Genomic DNA, 24,068 nt, shown 5'->3' with positions numbered 1-24,068 from the left:
TTCTCCACTTCCGTCTGGATGTCCTCGAATCCCACAATCCACCGCGCCGACCGGAAGTACGCTGACTGCCATATTGAAGTACCCCAGTGATGGGTGTTCCAATATGGCGCCCGCTGGTGGTACCAAGACCACCAGTGGGACACCGACAGGACCCCCTGCTGCCGATGGACCCCCACCCGCCACTTCCTGCTCACCTCCGTCACAGCCGCCAGGAAAGACCGTGGCTTGCGGCCTATGCACAGGCCGCAAGCCGCTGTCTTTCCTGCCGGCTGGCCGCTGCCAGGACCCCCCCCACCGCTGGAACTGCCGCCGATGAACCCCCCCACCGCCGCCTGTACTCACATACACACACACACGTACTCATACACACACGTACTCCCATACACCCACGTATTCACATACACACGTATTCACGTACACACACGTATATTCACACACATACATACACGTGTACTCACATACACACTTCCCTCCCGATGCGATAGCATCAGGCACACCTCTAGTATATATATATATATATACACACACACACACCCCTCAGCCCACTAGTATCTATTTTTTTTATGTAGTAAACATGTATACATATATACAACATATATATACATGTATATATGTTTACTACTGTACATATTATCTGATCACCTACAGAGGATGCCTGGTCAGTTAGAGAAGTAGTAGGGCTACATAAGGGCAGTCAATGGGGAGCAGGAGCACCAATCTCAACTGTCAGGAAGGGAATTGTGAAGGGCAAAACTAGTCCCTGCCTCCCCTCATTTTTTCTTTTAGTTTTATATCACTGTTATTCTGTGTATTGTGTGTGCATTTCTGACTTTATGTATTGGGGTTTTAAAATAACTAAATAAAAAATGTTTTTGTTTGTTTGTTATGGATTAGATGTATAAGAGCCCCATAGATTGATCACGTTCGTTGTTGATTGAGGGGGCTATGTGGGGGCTCATACTGTATATAGGGGCTATGTAGGGACTCATATTGTATGTCAGGGGTATCAGCATACTTAATACTGCTCAATATTAAGTGATACAATTAGTAATAATTTTTGTTTATATTATATTAATATTGAGCAGAATTTATTTCAGCTTATTGATTCACCCTCCTCAGTAGTTACAATCTCATGTGGCCCAGCGGCGTATCTAGGGGGGGGCAGCCGGGGCATTTGCCCCAGGCGCAGCCAGCAGGGGGGCGCAGTCGGGCCGCCTAATGCAGCGGTCCGCAGTGTCCTCTCTGGCGGCTGCGTTCTGCCGCCCCCCCGGCCTGGGAGTCGGCGGTTCTCTGTGTCAGCTGTCAAGCTGACAGCCGGCGCAGAGAAGGAGCGCGTGCCGGCTCCCAGGCAGAAATTGTACTGGCGTCTATACAGACGCCAGTGAAATTGCAGCTCTGACCGCCGGGTCAGAGCAACGTTAGCAGCGTGATCAGGTCATGTGATCACGCTGATGACGTCACTCCCCGGCGCCCAGAGAGAACCCTGGTGGTAAGTGTGCCCCACTGTGAAGCTGAAGAACCACTGAAGATGGGAGATGGGGGGATTTGTAAAGGGGATGGGGGTTAATGTGTGGGGGGATTTGTAGAGGGCATGGGGGTTAATGTGTGGGGATGGGGGTTAATGTGTGGGGGCATTAATGAATGGGGATGGGGGTTAATGAATGGGGATGGGGGTTAATGTGGGGATGGGGGTTAATGAGTGGGGATAAGGGATAATGTGTGGGGGGTTAATGGATGGGGATGGGGTTAATGTGTGGGGGCGTTAATGAGTGGGGATGGGGGTTAATGTGTGGGGGGTTAATGAATGGGGATGGGGGTTAATGTGTGGGGGCATTAATGAGTGGGGATAAGGGTTAATGTGTGGGGGAGTTAATGAATGGGGATGGGGTTAATGTGTGGGGGGTTAATGAGTGGGGATGGGGGTTAATGTGTGTGGGGGTTAATGAGTGGTGATGGGGTTAATGTGTGGGGGTATTTGGAGTGGGGATGGGGGTTATTTAATGTGTGGGGGAATTTGGAGTGGTGATGGGGGTTAACGAGTGGGGATTGGGTTAATGTGTGGGGGGATTTGGAGTGGGGATGGAGGGTTATTTAATGTGTGTGTGGGGGATTTGGAGTGGGGATGGGGGTTATTTAATGTGTGTGAGGGATTTGGAGTGTGGATGGGGGTTATTTAATGTGCATGTGGGGGGATTTGGAGTGGGGAAGGGGGGTTATTTAATGTGTGGGGGGATTTAATGTGTGTGTGAGGGATTTGGAGTGTGGATTGGGGTTATGTAATGTGTGTGGGGATTTGGAGTGTGGATGGGGGATTTAATGTGTGTGGGGGATTTGGAGTGGGGATGGGGGATTTAATGTGTGTGGGGGGATTTGCAGTGGGGATGGGGGATGGGGGATTTAATGTGTGGGGAGATTTGAGGACATAAAATGAGTATGTATGAGGAAACACTATGGGGGATTGGTGCAGACACAGTATGATGGGTGCAGACAGTATGGGGAGTGAACGGGTTAATGTAAGTGGACACAGTATGGGGAGTGAGGGTGATGGGATGTGTGCAGACACAGTATGGGGAGTCGGGGGTATGTGTGAGCAGACAGTAGAGAGAGTGAGGGGGTAAATATATGAGGAGACAGTATGGTGAACAGGAGGGATGTTAGAGGAGACAGTATGAGGAGGGAGGGGAATAGTGTGAGGAGACAGTATATTGCAGATATTTATATTTAGGGGCATTATAATGACACTTCTATCTTTAAGGGGATCATGTGGAGATTTGCTGCAGAAGACCGGAGAAGATGGAAGTCTGCAGAGACGGCTGGTGATGAGAAAACTCATCATGGGGTCTGGACAAGAAGAAGAAAAGAAGGAGAACGACTCCAGAGATGAGGACATCTATAAGGTACCTGGATGTAAATGTTATTTGTGACACTGACTAATTCTCAAGTTTTTATTTATGTCAGAAGCATTACAGGGGTTGTCCAGGTTTGTGATGAGTCTGCAGTCATTCTGTGTCTGCAGACTTCTGAATTCTGACAGTGCCCACTGAACGCTGTTGGGATTCTCTTGTGCCAGTAATTTACATACATGCGGTCACATGCTGACTAGACATGTGTGGCCTCACTCAATGAAAATGAATGGAGCGAGGCTGGGCACGTCTAGTCGGAATGTGGCCAGAAGTATACAAATCACATACTTGTGCTGACATGACTGTACATCAGCAAGGGAGAATCCTAAAAGTGTGCAGTGCATTCGTTGTGAGAATTCAGAAGCTGCAATGTCAGGACTCAGCTCTGCAGGTTCCAGTAGTCATCACATGGACACTTCACTCATATGAGACTTTCATACTTATGGTCCTGTGACAACGAGCTTCTTTTCCTGCTTCTCTCAGTTTTTCACTGAACATTAGGAAGAGCAGCTCGTGGGTACAGGACTAAGTGTGCAAATCGCATGTGTGTGTGTGTGTGGGGGGGCGCCGGACCGAATTCTTGCCCCAGGTGCCAGAAAGCCTAGATACGCCTCTGATGTGGCCCCTCTGTAAAATTAATATCTCACTCTTGCTGTATTTTGTATAGCGCTGTTACGTGTAGTGCCGTACATAAGAGAAAGATTTGCGCAGCGTGTATGGATGTGCCACAGAGCACCTGTGTGTTACTCACATGACCTAAATAAAAAAATAAATCTTTATTTTTATATAGCGCTAACATATTCCGCAGCGCTTTACAGTTTGCACACATCATCATCACTGTCCCCGATGGGGCTCACAATCTAAATTCCCTATCAGTATGTCTTTAGAATGTGGGAGGAAACCGGAGTGCCCGGAGGAAACCCACGCAAACACGGGGAGAACATACAAACTCCTTGCAGATGTTGTCCTTGGTGGGATTCGAACCCAGGACCCCAGCGCTGCAAGGCTGCAGTGCTAACCACTGAGCCACCGTGCCGCCCTATCACATGATCTATCGGGGGGATCATGTGTAATGTCATGTGATACATCGGGTATCTGAGGGCCACAGCTTCTAAACTGCCTGGGGCCCTGGCTACTCTTAATCCACCCCTGGGATCCATTCATCCACATCAAGGAGGGCCGAGTCAGTCTTGTGAGGTCTTCTTGAGCTGATGGCCTCTGACAGACTTTACTCCGTGGATATGAGTTACACAATATGTGAGGAGTTTTGAGAAGTCTCTGCTCACCAAGAGTAGAAGAATGGCTGTAGATGTGAGAGAAATCTCTAAGAAGCCCGTACCCGTAATATAGAATCATAGCAAAAGGTTTTGTGGAGTCCCTGAAATCTTTACAAGACAGCGAATACGCAAGAGATGAAATGTTCTTTCTAGGATCATAGACGCAAAAGGGTGACCTCTAATAATTCTGTGCTCAGCAGGACATAGAGTGGAGCAGTTTTATTCCTTAAGTGCTACCCCTAATGTTCATTATACAGCACAAAGATGACGCAAACCGCAAGGAATAGCAGAAAAAACACTGCTCATTACAGCACCAGTTCCCAAAACAGCATTGGTAAGATGAACTCTTTTTAATTCTAGTTTTCTGACTCTCCTGTCTCCTGTAAAGTAAGGAAATTACTAACAGTGTGCTCTCTTAGGAGGGTAAGGAATAAGGCGAATAAACTAAAATTGTCTGTTCAGGCCAATAGCTGAAATAGGCAATAGAAAGATTTATATCTTAGATGCTTCTGTTGGAGACGACATGTTTGAATTACAAAAAAATAGAGGAACCCGAGTCTTAATGACTACTTCAGAAACACATTGACCAAAGTCAAGCTTTGCAGTAACAATAGATGATTTAGTTAATTGGAAAAGACAAATATATTTTGAGAAGTTTGGAGGAAAGGGAAAATAAGAGGAAGAAGATCACGGATGTAGACACGCTGGAGAAACACTTTATAGGTCACCTGGAATGAAAATGAGCTTTATGGCACCAACAATAAGAATATTCAGAAGATTGGTCTTCATAACAGAAAATTTTATTTTAGTATTTCCGAAAAACAAACATTCAAACAAATCCATTTGAGAGCAATAAATAATATCAATATAATATGCAAATATACAATAAATATATAAAATAGAAATAGCATAGTCATATTTCTTCAGAGGGAAGTGGAAAAGATTACTTCCTCAATTCTCCAAGCATATCCAGAAAATATTGTTGGATCTGAGGAAGTTCTAGAGAAGTTTCTTCTTTGTGGACTTTCTGACACATGGACAAAATGAGTCTTCTCTTTCTCCTTCCAATGTTTCCTAGTTGTCATAAATTACAGGATGAAGATAATAGACTTTGTGATGTTCAGGAAAGATGGTCGATAACGTCAAATTCGGAAATTGAAGAGCATCCTCTAAACTTGTGGATCTTTAAAACTTTTTAAGTTACTGCCCATGAACCCAACACCCAACGTCCTCCACCAGTATTGGGATGAGGCCGAGTATCACTGCGTCCTGGAGACATTGTGGAGATGCCTACAAAATAATTTAAAACGTTTTTATTTCGCAAATTGAAGCCATGAAAATTTTCCAAATCTTCATATCAGACCAGCTCCATGATGAGAAGTTCTCTTATCTTCATTAGACCATACAGTATTTTTAGTTATGGTACATTTACATTGGAAAATATTTGTATTAGTAATCACCAATATGTGCAACCTAATGGCAATTACGGACAAGCATTTACGCTGATGCCTCTTGTCTACTTCACTAAAACTTTAGAAAACCACCTGACTCTCAACGAGTTCAATGCTACCTTCTCCAACAAGCAATTGGCTTCTAGCTCTTCTCCGCAAACCACATCTTCTGGATTTGATATTGCCCGAGTTCATAAATCTTATCATATTAAAAATGGTGATGAGAACATTCACATTTCTCATGCAGGACACTTACCAAGTCCTTAAAGTGCTGGAGATGGTGCAGCCAAGGCCTCAGCTGCTCGGAGGGAGTCTCACTGATTCCTGTTGACTCTTTCTGCTGGACAAAAAACGATGTTGATAAGTGAAGGATGATATGCCTCGTAGGAAGAATTGGACATTGCAACTTACACAAATCGTGAGATCGTCTCTCAGTTTATGGAAGATCATGAGGGACTGGGATCCGAGATTTGTAGCATCAGACGTGGACTTGCTCTGCAGGACATCAAGTGTTTGTGACACTCGTTCCAAGATGAAGATGAGACGATCACTGGGCTGTGGAGAGGATTAGAGGGTCACATGGTTATTTCTTGGGTCCCTGGTGGACTGGGGTCAGTAATAGGAATCAGACCGCTATGTACATACTAGTAGGTCACATACAGACGGCTTGTGTCTCATCATATTTCTGTAGCATTTGATGGCACTGGTGGACATGTCCTTCTCCTGTGGACATATAGAGAAGTATTTGTTGTAGCTTTTAAGCACAAATTATATAGTATATGTTCAGTGTAAGAGGCGTCATCCAAAATATCTACTATATAGTCTATTATCCGGAGGGAGTGAAATGACAGGAACCAACGCTCAATGCTTCAAGTCACCGGTCAATGGATGCAGCTCTTATGAGAGCTTCCATATAATACATAGTGGAGAAGATCCATTGATTTAGATTGGTTCCTGATTTTGGCACCACCTGCACATCCATTATTCTGACTCCTCTCTATATAACACAACCTCCCTCCTTACATGTTCATTCTGCAGTTGTCGGATCACCCTGATGTCAGCGGACGATACTGATTGATATCTGGCCATCGGGCAGCGTCTCTGGTGTGGAAGTCCGGTCACTACCACAAGTACAAGACTGAAGACCAGCAGTCTGACATCCATAACTGGAGAATTGGTGTTGGTTTGGAGTCTTTCTTCTCTTCCTATGAACCTGTGTATAAGACTTTAATACATAAAACTCGATTATTATCCATTGTGTAAATGTCCTTAGCGCTGCTATTCTGTATGTATGCCCAGTAGAAGATGCTCACCTGCCAGGTCGTCTTTCTCCTCTCTGCGGCTCGTAGTTCTGTCTCATGTCTTCCCATGTTTCGTCTTTTATATTTCAATCTCCAGGAGAGAAAATTCTTCATTTTCAGAATGTGCAGATATCTTCTATGTACGTCCAGAATACAAGTGACAGCAGCCGTGGAAGCTGACGGCTTTCTGTTTCCATACTCTACAGGTGAGAAGAAGACGTCACGTCACTGGGAGGAGACTCGTTCAGGTGACAGGAGGAATCCCTGCGATATACAGAGATATAACCAGGGTGCACCATCACACCGTCACTACCTCCATATTTGTATGTGATATCTGTATGTAACCAGGATCCCCCATCACATGGAGTAACTACATCCATCGGATCCTTCCCCTTCCAATACATCTGATTTTTCAGATGAAGTGCTGGTTCTGTTGTGAGTAATGTGTGTGGCGTCGTGGGATTTTTCTCACTATTTTTGCAGACTGTTCTGCTGGAGAACTGTGCTGCCTTTAATAATCCCACTCCTCACATCTGCAGTAGCTTTATAAGAAAGCTTGCTAGAACTTGAAAGCCGATCAATTTGTTATTCTTTTCTTCTTGGTAACCAGTTATTCCAGCAATCCAACTTCTGACACAAAATGCAAAGGTAGTTTCAAATTAACTCCTCCAGGACGAAGAAAACTCTAGAGATAGCTACCCTGAGGGTATGTGCCGACGATCAGTAAACGATGCGGGTTGTACGCTGTGTACTTGTGCAGCGACCAGATGTTACAGCATAGTGGATGGAATCTCAAGAAATCCCACGCCCACTATGTGTCCACAGATGCTCGCAGATCACCTTCAGAGATGGACATGCGGCTCGTCTTTCCAGACTTGAGCATGTTAATTTCTCTTGCAGAAACGTGAGTCTCTGCAAGATATATTTCAACCATAAAATGTATTAGACGCTGTGAATCTGCACGGGTCATGTGGATTTACCTCCGTTCAATAGACGGCAGAGCTTTGGACACGGGACTGATGACACCTCTGTATACAGTAGATAACACAGGATCCACCATTCACAATAGGTGATGTCACAGCTCACCTCCTCCTGTACAATGAAAGATAACCCCTCTATATACAGTAGATAACACAGGATCCACCATTCACAGGATGTCACAGCTCACCTCCTGTACAATGACTGATAACACCCCTATATACAGTAGATAACACAGGATGGACCATTCACAATAGATGATGTCACAGCTCAACTCCTTCTCCTGTACAATGACTGATAACACCTCTATATACAGTAGATAACACAGGATGGACCATTCACAATACGTGATGTCACAGCTCAACTCCTTCTCCTGTACAATGACTGATAACACCTCTATATACAGTAGATAACACAGGATCCACCATTTACAATAGGTGATGTCACAGATCACCTCCTCCTGTACAATGACTGATTACACCTCTATATACAGTAGATAACACAGGATCCACCATTCACAGTAGGTGATGTCACAGCTCACCTCCTCCTGTACAATGACTGATAACACCTCTATATACAGTAGATAACACAGGATTCACCATACACAATAGGTGATGTCACAGCTCACCTGCTCCTCCTGTACAATGACTGATAACACCTCTATATACAGTAGATAACACAGGATTCACCGTTCACAATAGGTGATGTCACAGCTCACCTCCTCCCCTGTACAATGACTGATAACACCTCTATATACAGTAGATAACACAGGATCCACCATTCACAATAGCTGATCTCACCTCCTCCCACTTTGCCCATGTCAGAGTAATCCTAGAAAATATTTGTATACCTAGGATCAGCACTTTCTGTTGCTTCCTATTTCCATGTCAGCGCTGGAAAGTAACAGAAGATCATCATATGAAGAACAAAAAAAAAAATTAAAAATTAAAAAAAAAAATTTTCACATAAAAACTAAACCTAAACAGTAGATCGGTGTTTGAGCAGATATTGCCCTGAGGGTGTTCCACACTGACTTTTTGGGAAGCAGCTTCTGATAGGGAGCAGGAAGGAGATGGCATTCTTCTTTCTGGAGGGCAGCTAATTTGCATAAATTTTTCCCATGAAGCATTGCCTGATTTTTATCTGGATTTACATAATGAGAACCAAGTGCCTCCAGAAATAAAGATTCACCTAGAACCACCAAGTGGATACTTCCATGACCTGTCACTTGTCATAAATGCGTCATTGTTTTATCTGTTGGAAATGCAAATAAATCTAGAGCCGATTCATGGAGGAGTTTACCCCAGGGTTTTGCCATAAAATAGCCTGAAATGTCACAAACTTTTTGTGCAACTCAAAATTGTACAAAATTTTTGCAACTTTTTTTGTTGTTGAATTTTTTTTGCCCCTGTCCTGACCAGCTCCATCAGAGTGGCTAGGGCAAGACATGGTCTGCTTGGCAAATTCTTCAAAATGGCCACAAAGAAAAGTTGTGATTAACGCCCAGTTGGTTAACAAGGCTAGATTTCCATACAGGGAAGAAGAGGCCATATCTCAAGGACAGAGAGGTGCAGGAACAAAATAAAAACATCCTCTTCTCTACCAGATTTCTGAAACTTAACATGGACAAAACAGAATTCATCATCTTTCCCCCATCTCACGTGACCCCCCTACGAACCTATCCATTACAGTAAATGGTTGCCCACTTTCCCCAGTCCCACAAGCTCGCTGCCTCGGGGTAATCCTTGATGCTGATCTCTCCTTCAAACCACATATCCAAGCCCTTTCCACTTCCTGCCGACTTCAACTCAAAAATATTTCACGCATCCGTTCATTCCTCAACCAAGAATCTGCAAAAACCCTAGTCCATGCCCTCATTATCTCTCGCCTTGACTACTGCAACCTCATGCTCTGTGGCCTCCCCTCAAACACTCTTGCACCCCTCCAATCTATTCTAAACTTCGCTGCCCGACTAATACACCTGTCCCCCCGCTATTCCCCAGCTTCTCCCCTCTGTCAATCCCTTCACTGGCTTCCCATTGCCCAGAGACTCCAGTACAAAACCCTAACCATGACATACAAAGCCATCCACAACCTGTCTCCTCCATACATCTGTGACCTCGTCTCCCGGTACTTTCCCGCACGCAACCTCCGATCCTCACAAGATCTCCTTCTCTACTCCCCTCTTATCTCCTCTTCCCACAATCGCATACAAGATTTCTCTCGCGCATCACCCCTACTCTGGACCTCTCTGCCACAACAAATCAGGCTCTCACCTATCATCGAAACCTTCAAAAAGAGCCTGAAGACCCACCTCTTCCGACAAGCCTACAACCTGCAGTAACCACCGATCGACCAAACCGCTGCATGACCAGCTCTACCCTCGCCTACTGTATTATCACCCATCCCTTGTAGATTGTGAGCCTTCGCGGGCAGGGTCCTCTCTCCTCCTGTGCCAGTTATGACTTGTATTGTTCAACATTATTGTACTTGTTTTTATGTATACCCCTCCCTACATGTAAAGCGCCATGGAATAAATGGCGCTATAACAATAAATAATAATAATAATCTCCGGATTTAGGAAAACAGAGTATTTTATGGCAAGAGATGGGTCATTTTTAAGAAAGTATATGTTAAATGGAAAGCATAATTATCTAGAAAATGCAAAGAGGCTGAGTAATCATTAAGGGTTTGTGCACGCGGCGTGATTTTACTCTCATCAAAGATGATCCAGGAAAATGCAGCGGTATTTTTCCAGAGGCTTTTTATTTGCTGTCTTTTTGTTTGCAAGTAGAAGCTGTGTGAAGAATGGGAATAGTTGCCATTTTAGCCATTTCACAGCATTACAAAAGATGGAACATGTGCGCAGCAAGTTGTTTTTTACATTACTGTGCATACGCTCATTATTTGTAACGCTGAGTATTTTATTAGGCGAATCCGCCAGAAAAAAAGACGTCATGTGCACATACCCTAAAAGTGTTTCCCATTTTTCAAAAAACTTTTGCCCCCGGCTGCAGTTTATTTTAAAATAATCAGCACCTTACTCACCTCCCCAGGTCCAGTGCTGCGTCTCCGCTGCTGGTCTCAGGGTCTTTTATTGTCTGCAGCACTAACTTCACGTCAGCACTGGACCCGGAGAGGGTGAGTAAAGTGCTGTTTATTCTTTGTAAACTACAGACGAGGGAGTGGGTTTTCAGAAATAAAAAAAACCTTTAAGTTTTGTTGTGTTGCCCTTTTATGCATGAACCATTGGACACACTTAGCCTGATGCCATGTCCGGTGAATGAGCTTAGTCTAATTCTGGCTTATAACCACTGTCGGCATTACCACCTGTACACACCATATTGCTTTGTGTACATGGGCTAAGTTTGTGTACATGGGCTACATTTATGTGGATGGGCTACTTTTGTGTGGATAAACTACTTTTGTGTGGATAAGCTTTTATGTGGATGGGCTACTTTTGTGTGGATAAGCTACTTTTGTGTGGATGGGCTACTTTTGTGTGGATGGGCTACTTTTGTGTGGATAAGCTACTTTTGTGTGGATGGGCTACTTTTGTGTGGATAAGCTACTTTTGTGTGGATGGGCTACTTTTGTGTGGATAAGCTACTTTTGTGTGGATGGGCTACTTTTGTGTGGATAAGCTACTTTTGTGTGGATGGGCTACTTTTGTGTGGATAAGCTACTTTTGTGTGGATGGGCTACTTTTGTGTGGATGGGCTACTTTTGTGTGGATAAGCTACTTATGTGTGGATGGGCTACTTTTGTGTGGATGGGCTACTTTTGTGTGGATAAGCTACTTTTATGTGGATGGGTTACTTTTGTGTGGATGGGCTACTTTTATGTGGATGGGCTACTTTTGTGTGGCTGGGCTACTTTTGTGTGGATGGACTACTTTGGTGTGGATGGGCTACTTTTATATAGATGGGCTAGTTTTGTGTGTATGGCCTACTTTTGTGTAGATTGGCTACTTTGGTGTGGATGGGCTACTTTGTGTAAATAGGCTACTTAAGTGTGGATGGGCTACTTTTGTGTGGATGGGCTACTTTTATATGGATGGGCTACTTTTATGTGGATGGGCTACTTTTATGTGGATGGGCTACTTTTATGTGGATGGGCTACTTTTGTGTGGATGGACTACTTTGATGTGGATGGGCTACTTTTGTGTGGATGGACTACTTAGGTGTGGATGGGCTACTTTTATATAGATGGGCTAGTTTTGTGTGGATAGGCTACTTTTGTGTAGATGTGCTACTTTGGTATGGATGTGCTACTTTTATGTGGATGGGTTACTTTTGTGTAGATGGGCTACTTTTATGTGGATGGGCTACTTTTATGTGGATGGGCTACTTTTATATGGATAGGCTACTTTTATGTGAATGGGCTACTTTTGTGTAGATGGGCTACTTTGGTGTGGATGGGCTACTTTGGTGTGGATGGGTTACTTTTATGTGGATGGGTTACTTTTGTGTGGATGGGCTACTTTTATATGGATAGGCTACTTTTATGTGGATGGGCTACTTTTGTGTGGATGGACTACTTTGATGTGGATGGGATACTTTTATATAGATGGGCTAGTTTTGTGTGGATGGCCTACTTTTGTGTAGATTGGCTACTTTGGTGTGGATGGGCTACTTTGTGTAAATAGGCTACTTAAGTGTGGATGGGCTATGTAACAGGGTCTACCAAGCTGGGGTACCTCTTTCAGTACCACCCCGTGTTTTCGGAGGTCCACTCTGCGTTGGCTGGAGTCTGAATGAATGACGCTGGCTGGAATTCCTTGGTTACATGGGCGCATATAAAAGATCACTGCTTCTCCACGTATTTCCAGTCTGACAACACTTTACTCACAGGACACAGAATATATCACACAGATACAGAGGGCCGGCCAATAGAAAAGCAGCAGGCCAGACATGCATTACAAAAGCTGCAGGTGGCCGGAGCCTGCCGATGTTTACTGTGGGAATTACAAAGGTGGGGGGAGGGCGGACAAAAGGAGAATATCGTGTCCACTCTGCCCAGGGGCGCAGCCTGTGAACTGATGCATTAGGGACATGCATCTCACATAGAACCTATTATACATACATATAACTGCACAACATATTCTGGGTGCTGAGTGGTTCTGTAACACGGCTCCCCTTTTCAGCGACGCGATCGGCAAACACAGTCTGATCCTCAACGGATCGGTTTGGGGATGACCATAGTTTATAGGGTTGGTACAAGTTCCGTTTGTCGATTTAGGCTGGAGTCACACACAACGAATAAAAAATCGGTCCGATTTTTACGGTACGAAATCGCACAAAGATTTCTTGTCCAGGGATCCGTCTGTCATCCGATTTTCCGGCGATGAACCGATTTTATTCGCATCTAAGCATCAAATTGACATCCAATGTCAATGCCTGATGCTCTTTCCTGTGACCTGGAGAAGTCTTGTGATTTAATCGCAAGTCACACGTGTGGTGCATTTTCAATGCGATTTTTAATCGCATCCATAGACTTGCATTGTCGAATCCGATCCGAAAATAGGTGACAATCGCAGCATGCTGCGATTGTCTCGGTCCGAGGAACGGATCCGATAAAAAAAACGCATGATGGGAGCAGCACCATTGAATAACATTGGGACGAATGCAATGCGCTTTTTTAGTCCATCGGCGTTACCGTTTTGATTGCCGGGTCTGTGGTGGATGGTGAAGTCCAGAGGTTGTAGGGCTAAACTCCACCGCAGCAATCTGGCGTTGTCTCCGGAGACCCGATTAAGCCAGACTAGGGGATTATGGTCCGTTAGGAGGGAAAACTGTCGTCCATACAAATATGGTTGCAACTTCTTGAGTGCCCATACTACCGCCAGGCACTCCTTCTCGATGGCCGCATAGCTTACTTCACGGGGCAGTAGTTTCCGACTCAAGTAAGCTACCGGGTGTTCTTGGCCGTCCGGCCGGACTTGGCTCAGTACTGCCCCAATCCAAACATAGAAGCGTCTGTGTGAACCAGGAAACGTTTAGTTGGATTGGGTGCGGCCAATACAGGGGTATTGGTGAGGGCGTCCTTTAGTTGGCGGAAGGCTTCCTCACACTCTGAGGTCCAGGTTACCTGGCGGGGTTGGTTCTTACGGGTCAGATCAGTGAGGGGCTTAGCTACGCTGCTGTAATTGGGAACGAATTTCCTGTAATACCCCGCTGTCCCTAGAAACGCCATGACCTGGGTTTTAGTGCGTGGGATGGGCCACTTGGCTATGGCCTCAATCTTGGCTGGTTCTGGTCGCTGTTTCCCACTTCCCACCCAATGCCCTAAATACTGAACCTCTGCTTTGCCCATGTGACACTTGTTTGGGTTCAGGGTGATTCCGGCCTGGTGGATCCTGTCCAATACTGTCTCTAGGTGATTTAGATGCTCTTCCCATGTCACACTGTAGATGGCGATGTCGCCCAGGTAGGCACAAGCATAGTCCTGGAGACCATCCAGAAGCCGGTCAGCCAGCCTTTGGAAGGTCGCCGGGGCATTCTTCATCCCGAATGGCATAACTCGAAACTGGAATAAGCCGAACGGGGTGACAAATGCCAACTTGGGAATAGCGTCAGGACTAAGAGGAATCTGCCAGTAGCCTTTGCATAGATCGATGATGGTCAAATACTTTGCCCCCGCCAGCCGGTCTAACAACTCATCCACACGCGGCATGGGGTATGCATCCGTCACTGTTTTCTAATTGAGCCTACGATAGTCTACACAAAACCGTGTAGTCCCATCCTTCTTGGGCACTAACACTACGGGGGATGCCCAGGGAGTATCTGACTCTTCAATGACCCCTAAACGCAGCATCTCTTGTATCTCTTGTCGCATCCCCTCTCGTACAGACTCAGGGATGCGGAAGGGGTTTTGTCACAGGGGGGTCTGATCCTGGGTCTCAACCTTGTGTTGTGCCAGGCGAGTGTACCCTGGTCTCCCCGAAAACATCCTCTGTCGCTGCCTCAACAACTCCGCCTGCTGTCTCTCCCGGGGGCCTAGGTCTTCACCCAAGTGTACCTGGTCCCATGTTTTAGACTGAGTCCTTTCCCCTAAGACATCCGGCAAGGGAAGTCCGGCTAAATCCTCTGCTTCAGGTGCACAGATGGCCAATACCTCTTCAGGGCGCTCCCGGTAGGGCTTCAGCATATTCACGTGGAACATGCGGATAAGCCTGGGGTCGTCACAATCGGCGACATTATAGGTTGTGTCGGCTATTTTCCCCACTACCTGGTAGGGCCCCTGCCATGCAGCTTGAAACTTATTATGCTTAGTGGGCTCTAACACCAGGACCTTCTGTCCTATTTCCAAAGTGCGCTCTCTGGCCCTCCGATCGTACCATATGCGCTGGCGCCGCTGGGTCGCCTGCATGTTCTCACGTACAGCCTGAGTCAGCTCCTGTAGGAGGTCCCGGAATTCCAGCACATAGGGTACAATAGGTACCCCTTCTATGAGGCCCCCCCTTCCCAGTGTTCCAGCACTAAGTCTAGGGGTCCCCTTACCCGTCTACCGTATACCAGCTCGAACGGGGAGAACCCCGTGGATTCTTGGGGCACCTCCCGATAGGCAAACAGGAGGTGTGGCAAGAATTTCTCCCAGTCCCTGTATGTCCTGGTAAAAGACCCAATGAGCTGTTTTAATGTCCCGTTAAAACGTTCACACAACCCATTGGTTTGCATGTGGTACGGGGCGCTTCTAATGGACTTTACGCCACACAGCTTCCACAGTTGGTTGGTCACCTCTGCTGTAAACTGGGTACCCTGGTCCGAGATAATCTCCCGGGGAAATCCAACCCGTGAGACACCTGAAGCAGGGCGGCCGCCACCGTCTCTGCCAGTATGTTAGGTAACACAACCGCCTCTGGATACCGTGTGGCATAATCTACCACTGTCAATATATACTTTTTCCCTGACGGACTGGGTTTGGCTAACGGCCCAATCAGATCGACCGCTACTCGGCTAAATGGTTCCTCCACAATGGGGAGGGGGCGAAATTTGGCCTTGCATAGATTCCCCCTCTTGCCAATGCGCTGGCAACTGTCACAGGTCTGGCAGTACTGACGAACATCATAGGTTACCCCCGGCCAAAAGAAGTTTTGTGTCAGACGATGCCTGGTGCGACTGACTCCGAAGTGCCCAGCTAAGGGTATGTCATGAGAGATTCGCAGTAGCTCCTGCCTATATTTCTTGGGAACTACCAGCTGTCGTTTTATAGTGGGGCTCATCCCTGTGTGGTGCTGCTCTGTGATCCGGTAGAGGAGTCCCTGCTTCCATACAAACTGTTCTCCTTCCAGTACCCCTCTCCCCTCCTGTGCCTTCCCACGATATCCCTCTAATGAAGGATCCTCAAGTAACTCCCTCTTAAATTCATCTGGGGTGGCCCAAGAAATGTGTCTGGCTATGGGAATAAGTGTAGGGCTGGGATGTCTTACCTGGGCCTCCTCTGAGTGTGATTCCGCCTCCGCAGCTCGAGCTTGTCTCCGGGGGGTGGTCACAGGATATGTCTCAGCCAGAGGGGCCACCGAGAATGCAGACAACATGGGCCCCAAGTCATTTCCCAGCAAGACGTCTGCAGGCAAATCCTCCATCAAGCCGACCTCAACCAGGCCATCCCCGACTCCCCAGTTCAGGTGAATCCTGGCAGTGGGCAGTCGATGTATGGCTCCCCCTGCTACATGGACTGCCATTGTCCGGTCCGTCTTCTCTTGGTCCCGGACGAGATGAGGCTTCACAAGGGTCAAAGTTGCTCCGGAATCTCTTAGTCCCTGCATACGTTTCCCATTAACCCACACGACCTGTCGATGCTGTTGTCGATTATCTGCCTGGGCTGCCTGCACGGGGTCTACTTCATGCAGCACTTCCTCCATCTCTTCCACCCCTTGGTTAGTCGTAGCCCCCAATGCCGGGTCAGCTTCGCCTTGGTAGCAGTGTACAGCAGGCCGGATGAAGGTAGCTGTTCCCGCCTTTGGCCACTGGGTATGCTGAGTCCGGTTGAGACATTGTCTTTGCAGGTGGCCCAGCTGACGGCAGGTGTGGCATCGCGCCCCAGGGGGACTGTGGTAGGCCGGGTTTCTAGCTGGTCCCCCTACAATCTTCGGTGGTTTGGGGCCCTCCAGGTCCATGGGCGGGCCCCTAGTGACCATCTTTGATCCGGACAACTGCGGCCTCCTGGCATCATGATGTTCATCGGCCAGATGAGCGGCTTCCTCAAGAGTCGTTGGCCGCCTGTCCCGAAGCTATTCCTGTGTCTCGGGGGTTAGTCCATTAAAGAATCGTTCTAACAAGAAGAGATGGAGGACGTCCTCCTTAGTGGTTGCTTGGCTCCCTTGTACCCACTGTAGCAGTGACCGCCGAAATTTACAGGCCCATTCAGCGTGGGTATCGGTTACGCGTTTTATAAGTCCGCGGAACTTTTGGCGGTATGCCTCTGGTGTCAGCGCATACCGGGCCAAGATCACTTCTTTGATCCGCTCATAGTCCATACAGTCCTCATCAGGTACCATGCGATAGGCGTCTGCTGCCCGGTCTGTCAGCTTGCTGGCCAGAATCTGAACCCATCAATGTCTTCCTCTGCCTCCCCCAACTGTCGGAAGGCATTATACTGGATCTTTTTGTGGCTTACTGTTGAAGGTACCTGGTCGAAGGCCAGAGCTCCCCCTGCTCGCTGACTCTCCTCTCTCCGCTCTGCCATCTCCATTTTGGCTAGCTTTATCTTTTCCTTCAGATCAGTACGCACATCAGCCATCACCTCTCGTATGATCTCTACTGCAGGGTTTGGGCCATAGAACGCCAATCTGTTCTTTACCTCCCTCTGGAAGTTGGTCTCCTTCACGTTCACATTGGGGGGCGCTGCACTGTCGTGTTCCATGATGGCTGCTATCAAATCAGCTTTTGTTTTGTTGCTGGCGATCAACCCTCGGACTTCCACCAGATCTTTCAATGTAGTCCTCTTTAACTTCTGGTAGTTGTTTTCCATTCATTCCTTTCCTCCTGTAGAAGGGGTATCATATCCCGCTGCTGCCACCAGTGTAATGGGGTCTACCAAGCTGGGGTACCTCTTTCAGTACCACCCCGTGTTTTCGGAGGTCCGCTCTGCGGTGGCTGGAGTCTGAATGAATGAAGCTGGCTGGAATTCCTTGGTTACATGGGCGCATATAAAAGATCACTGCTTCTCCATGTACTTCCAGTCTGACAACACTTTACTCACAGGACACAGAATATATCACACAGATACAGAGGGCCGGCCAATAGAAAAGCGGCAGGCCAGACATGCATTACAAACGCCGCAGGTGGCCGGAGCCTGCCGATGTTTACTGTGAGAATTACAAAGGTGGGGGGAGGGCGGACAAAAGGAGAATATCATGTCCCCTCTGCCCAGGGGCGCAGCCTGTGAACTGATGCATTAGGGACATGCATCTCACATGGAATCTATACATACATATAACTGCACAACATATTCTGGGTGCTGAGTGGTTCTGTAACACGTAACAGGCTACTTTTGTGTTGATGGGCTACTTTGTTGTGGATGGGCTACTTGTATGTGGATGGGTTACTTTTGTGTAGATTGGCTACTTTGGTGTGGATGAACTACTTTGGTGTGGATGGGCTACTTTTATATGGATAGGCTAGTTTTGTGTGGATGGGCTACTTTTGTGTAGATGGGCTACTTTGGTGTGGATGGGATACTTTGGTGTGGATGGGCTAGTTTTGTGTGGATAGGCTACTTTTGTGTAGATGTGCTACTTTGGTGTGAATGGGCTACTTTTATGTGGATGGGCTACTTTTATGTGGATGGGTTACTTTTGTGTAGATGGGCTACTTTGGTGTGGATGGGCTACTTTGGTGTGGATGGGCTACTTTTGTGTTGATGGGCTACTTTTGTGTAGATGGGCTAGTTTTGTGTGGATAGGCTACTTTTGTGTAGATGTGCTACTTTTGTGTGGATGGGCTACTTTGGTGTGGATGGGCTACTTTGGTGTGGATGGGCTACTTTTGTGTGGATGGGCTACTTTTGGGTAGATGGGCTACTTTTGGGTAGATGGGCTACTTTGGTGTGGATGGACTACTTTGGTGTGGGTGGGCTACTTTTGTGTTGATGGGCTACTTTTATATAGATGGGCTAGTTTTGTGTGGATGGGCTACTTTTGTGTAGATTAGCTACTTTGGTGTGGATGGACTACTTTGGTGTGGGTGGGCTACTTTTGTGTAGATTGGCTACTTTGGTGTGGATGGACTACTTTGGTGTGGGTGGGCTACTTTTGTGTTGATGGGCTACTTTTATATAGATGGGCTAGTTTTGTGTGGATGGGCTACTTTTGTGTAGATGGGCTACTTTGGTGTGGATGGGCTACTTTGGTGCGGATGGGCTACTTTTGTGTAGATGGGCTACTTTGGTGTAGATGGGCTACTTTGGTGTAGATGGGCTACTTTTGTGTAGATGGGCTACTTTGGTGTGGATGGGCTACTTTTAGGTGGATGGGTTACTTTTGTGTAGATTGGCTACTTTGGTGTGGATGGACTACTTTGGTGTGGGTGTGCTACTTTTGTGTTGATGGGCTACTTTTATATAGATGGGCTAGTTTTGTGTGGATGGGCTACTTTTGTGTAGATGGGCTACTTTGGTGTGGATGGGCTACTTTGGTGCGGATGGGCTACTTTTGTGTAGATGGGCTACTTTGGTGTAGATGGGCTACTTTGGTGTAGATGGGCTACTTTTGTGTAGATGGGCTACTTTGGTGTGGATGGGCTACTTTTGTGTAGATGGGCTAGTTTTGTGTGGATAGGCTACTTTTGTGTAGATGGGCTACTTTTATATAGATGGGCTAGTTTTGTGTTGATGGGCTACTTTTGTGTAGATGTGCTACTTTTGTGTAAATGGGCTACTTTGGTGTGGATGGGCTACTTTTGTGTAGATGGGCTAGTTTTGTGTGGATAGGCTACTTTTGTGTAGATGTGCTACTTTTGTGTGGATGTGCTACTTTTGTGTGGATGGGCTACTTTGGTGTGGATGGGCTACTTTTGTGTAGATGGGCTAGTTTTGTGTGGATAGGCTACTTTTGTGTAGATGTGCTACTTTTGTGTGGATGTGCTACTTTTGTGTGGATGGGCTACCTCCCTGTACCTGAAATAGCCTCTTATATGTTGCACATGACAGCCGGGAACACTCAGCGAACATCTAATCAGCAAGTACGTTCTCTACGTACAATTTCTTCCTACAAAAAGTCCTTGCAAATCCTTGTCCCTGCTCTGAACAGAATATTCTGAACATTAATCGGAGAGTCAAAACCATCACAATTAACCCTTTCTTTCATGCAGCATCAGGAGGATTCTTGTGCCGATGCTTCACCTGTATGAGTCTCCTCCCAGCGACATGACATCTCCTTGTCACCTGTACAGTAAGGAAACAGAAAGTGGTAGGTTCCCATGGCTGCTGTCACTTGTCTGCTGTCACTTGTATTCTGGACATACATAGAAGATATCTGCACATCCTGAAAATGAAGAATTTTCTCTCCTGGAGATTGAAATATAAAAGACGAAACATGGGAAGACATGAGACAGAGCTGCGAGCCGCAGAGAGAAGAAAGACGACCTGGCAGGTGAGCATCTTCTACTGGGCATACATACAGAATAGCAGCGCTAAGGACATTTACACAATGGATAATAATCGAGTTTTATGTATTAAAGTCTTATACACAGGTTCATAGGAAGAGAAGAAAAACTCCAAACCGACACCAATTTTCCAGTCATGGACGTCAGACTGCTGGTCTTCAGTCTTGTACTTGTGGTAGTGACCGGATTTCCACACCAGAGACGCTGCTCGATGTCCAGATATCAATCGGTATCGTCCGCTGACATCAGGGTGATCCGACAACTGCAGAATGAACATGTAAGGAGGGAGGTTGTGTTGTATAGAGAGGAGTCAAATCATGGCTGTACAGGTGGCGCCAAAATCAGGAATCGATCAAAATCTTCTCCACTATGTATAATATGGTGGCTCTCGTAACAGCTGCATCCATTGACCAGTAACTTACCAATGACTTACCGATGACTTGAAGCATTGAGCGTCGGTTCCTGACATTTCACTCCCTCTGGATAATAGACGATACAGCAGATATTTTAAATGACGTCCCTTCTACTGAACATATATACGTTATGTGCTGAAAAGCTAAAAAAAATTCTGTTTTGTCTGTCCACAGGAGAAGGACATGTCCACCAGTGCCATCAAATGCTACAGAAGAATGATGAGACCCAAGCCATCTGTATGTGACCTAATGGTAATTAAATAGAGGTCTTGCTTACCTACCCCCAGCACCACCTGAATCCCCCAAAATAACCATGTCACCCGCCAATCCTCTCCACAGCCCAGTGATCGTCTCATCTTCATCTTGGAACAAGTGTCACAAACACTTGATGTCCTGCAGAGCAAGTCCATGTCTGGTGCCACAGATCTTGGATCTCAGTCCCTCATGATCTTCCTTAAACTGAGAGACGATCTCACGATCTGCGTAAGTTCCAGCTTCCTGTTCTTCCTAGTTTGTATGTACGAGACATATCATCCATCACTTATCATCATCCTCTTCTGTCTGGCAGAAAGAGTCATCAGAAATCAGTGAGACTCCCTCCGATGAGCTGAAGGCTTGGTTTCACCATCTTCAGCACTTTAAGGACGTGGTAAGTGCCCTGCGCAAGAATTGTGAGTGTTCTTGTCACAAACTATGTGGAATAAAATTAATTTAATATCTAGAAGGCACAGTGTCCAGAGGAGAAATGTAGGACAAATAATTGAAGTGAGTATGGCAATGGTGGAGAGCAGAATAGACATCTACAGTCTCGGTAAAGTAGAAGGGAGATGTTGAAGGTAGTAGACATATGGATGGGTGATTACAATGTCCTGCAAGTTTACTCTGGCACTGGACTGACACTAGGAGTGCATTGGCACCACCAATCTTTGGAGGTGCCAGCTGGAGGAGGATGGTATCCTCTGTGGGTCTAGTGGGTCCAAGAGGTTGCAAGGGGACTATTGCACTATTGATTTGATGCACACCCCATTTTGGAGACCATTCCACCCATCAGTATATGGTCTACTCTACAGGGGAAGGTGGGTTAATAACAGAGCCCACTGGGCTTTGTGGCCCATGGTGAGAAGACATGCTCAATGCTTGTTAATCAGGAGGTGGAGTAAACTTAGGGATAGACAGTGACTCTACCACCCAACGTCTGCATAAACATGGATCTGGCATTGGCTGTACAACCTTGGATATGCAAAATAAATGAGGGATTCTCATGATGCCATTCTTTTGTAGGAATCTTCACAATGTCTCCAGGACGCAGTGTTACTCGGCCTCATCCCATTAATGGTGCAAGATGTTGGATGTTGGGTTCATGGGAACTAAACACCAAAAATATTAAGATCCACAAGTCTAGATGATGTTCTTCACCGTCCAAGATCAAAAGAAGACTTCAGTTTTTGGAATACCCATCCCACCTGGACATCTCCAAAACTAGTGGTTGGTCTTTGTACAACAATAAAAACATAGCGATCCATTTGTTGTACTAAGACTAATACGGCCATATTACTAGTTTCCCTAGAAAACATTGTCTTGAAAAGTTCCCTTTAAGCTTTACTATGGAAAATATGAAGACATCACTAGTGATCATTGATTCAACAGCTCAGTCTGCACAGAAGAAGAAACTCCTCTAGAACTTCATCATATCGAGTAATAATTTCTGAATCTAGGAAATGTTAATTTTTTTTCCTTTTTCTAAATATTTATATTTTTGTAAAATTGTAATTTATACTTAATTTAATAATCTAATTAAACAGTAACAGCTCAGCTTCTGTGGGTGCGAGAACCTCCGAGGGTCACCGGCTCTGTACTCTCTTCACAAACTCCAGCAACAAAGGTGAGGCAGAAGATCCAAAAATCATTTCACTTCTTTGCCAAATGGATGCTCTGTCTCATTTTTGTGCTGGATATTTATATTATTACATATTTATACATTAAAATTATGTTTAGATTATTATTATATTGCTATTATTATTATTATTTTTATTATTATTTCTATTATCATCATTATTACTATCATTATTTTTACTTTTATTTGCATTACTATTCTTATTATATTAATATTACAATCATTATTATTACTTTTATTATTACAATTATTATATATTATTGCTTTATCGCTATTACCATTATTACTATTACTTTTATTTGTTGTACTATTATTATAGTACTATTATTTTTATTACTATAATTATATATTATCACTATTATCATTATTAATATTACCTTTATTTGTATCACTATTATTGTATTACAATAAAAAATTATTACGACTACTGTTATAATCATTATTATTATCACTATTATCATTTTGACTTTTATTTGAATTATTAAATTATTACTATTATCATTACTTTTATTTTTTTATTATTACTATTATTATCATCATCACTATTAATTTTATTTTTATTATTATTACTTTTGCTATTATCATCATTATTATTACTTTTTTATTATTATCATATAGAAACATAGTTAGCAAGGCCGAAAAAGTATCATTATTACTTTCATTATTGATATTAGTTCTCATATTATTATATTTATTTTATTTTCATTACTATTATTTTTATTATTATTACATATGGTTCTATTTTGGTTTTGTCCTGTTGGATACATTGGATTTCTTTCAGAAACATTTCCTTTTACATGTGGATTGAAGCCAATATCATTAAACACATGAACGCCGTTATTTTCTTAGAATTACTTCTTTTATGATTGTAACTCCACGCTCCTGGTCGTGATCTCTCCCGACCAGAAACCTCTTGCCAGTATCTACTTCTACGTCAGCCTACTAGCCTTGGGGCAATTAAGAGCATGTACACATGGAGTGTTTTGAAGAGTTTTTTTTTTTTAGTAGGACTACTACAAAAAACACCTGAAGAGTTGCAAAAAACAAAACCCGCCTTAGAGACTCCTCCTATTCATTTCTATTGTGAAGTCGTTTTTCTTCCGCTTCAAGTTGTGAAAATTGCCGAGTGAAAGAAAAAAAAAGTTCTCACTTCTTTGAAGCAGCTCCTGATGTAAAAGGCGACAAACTATGTACCGTTCAATCAAAAGGCTGCAAAAAAAACACTTAAGGAAATATCTGCAAA

General features: G+C 45.1%; 1 protein-coding gene across 1 annotated transcript; it reads left to right on the top strand.

The window, feature by feature from the left end:
- The first annotated feature begins 20,654 nt into the window (after positions 1-20,654).
- On the top strand, positions 20,655-22,373 carry LOC141051687 (interferon lambda-3-like). The gene is made up of 5 exons (XM_073548681.1): positions 20,655-20,795; positions 21,106-21,183; positions 21,271-21,414; positions 21,500-21,580; positions 22,213-22,373. Exons 1-5 carry the CDS (start codon positions 20,655-20,657, stop codon positions 22,300-22,302), a joined length of 534 nt encoding a protein of 177 aa, XP_073404782.1. The 3' UTR covers positions 22,303-22,373.
- Positions 22,374-24,068: the final 1,695 nt, after the last annotated feature.

This window comes from Dendrobates tinctorius, unplaced genomic scaffold, assembly GCF_039654945.1.
Source record: "Dendrobates tinctorius isolate UK_male_01 unplaced genomic scaffold, ASM3965494v1 ptg000158l, whole genome shotgun sequence".
Taxonomy (NCBI): domain Eukaryota; kingdom Metazoa; phylum Chordata; class Amphibia; order Anura; family Dendrobatidae; genus Dendrobates; species Dendrobates tinctorius.
This window is presented reverse-complemented; position numbering and strand designations above follow the sequence as displayed.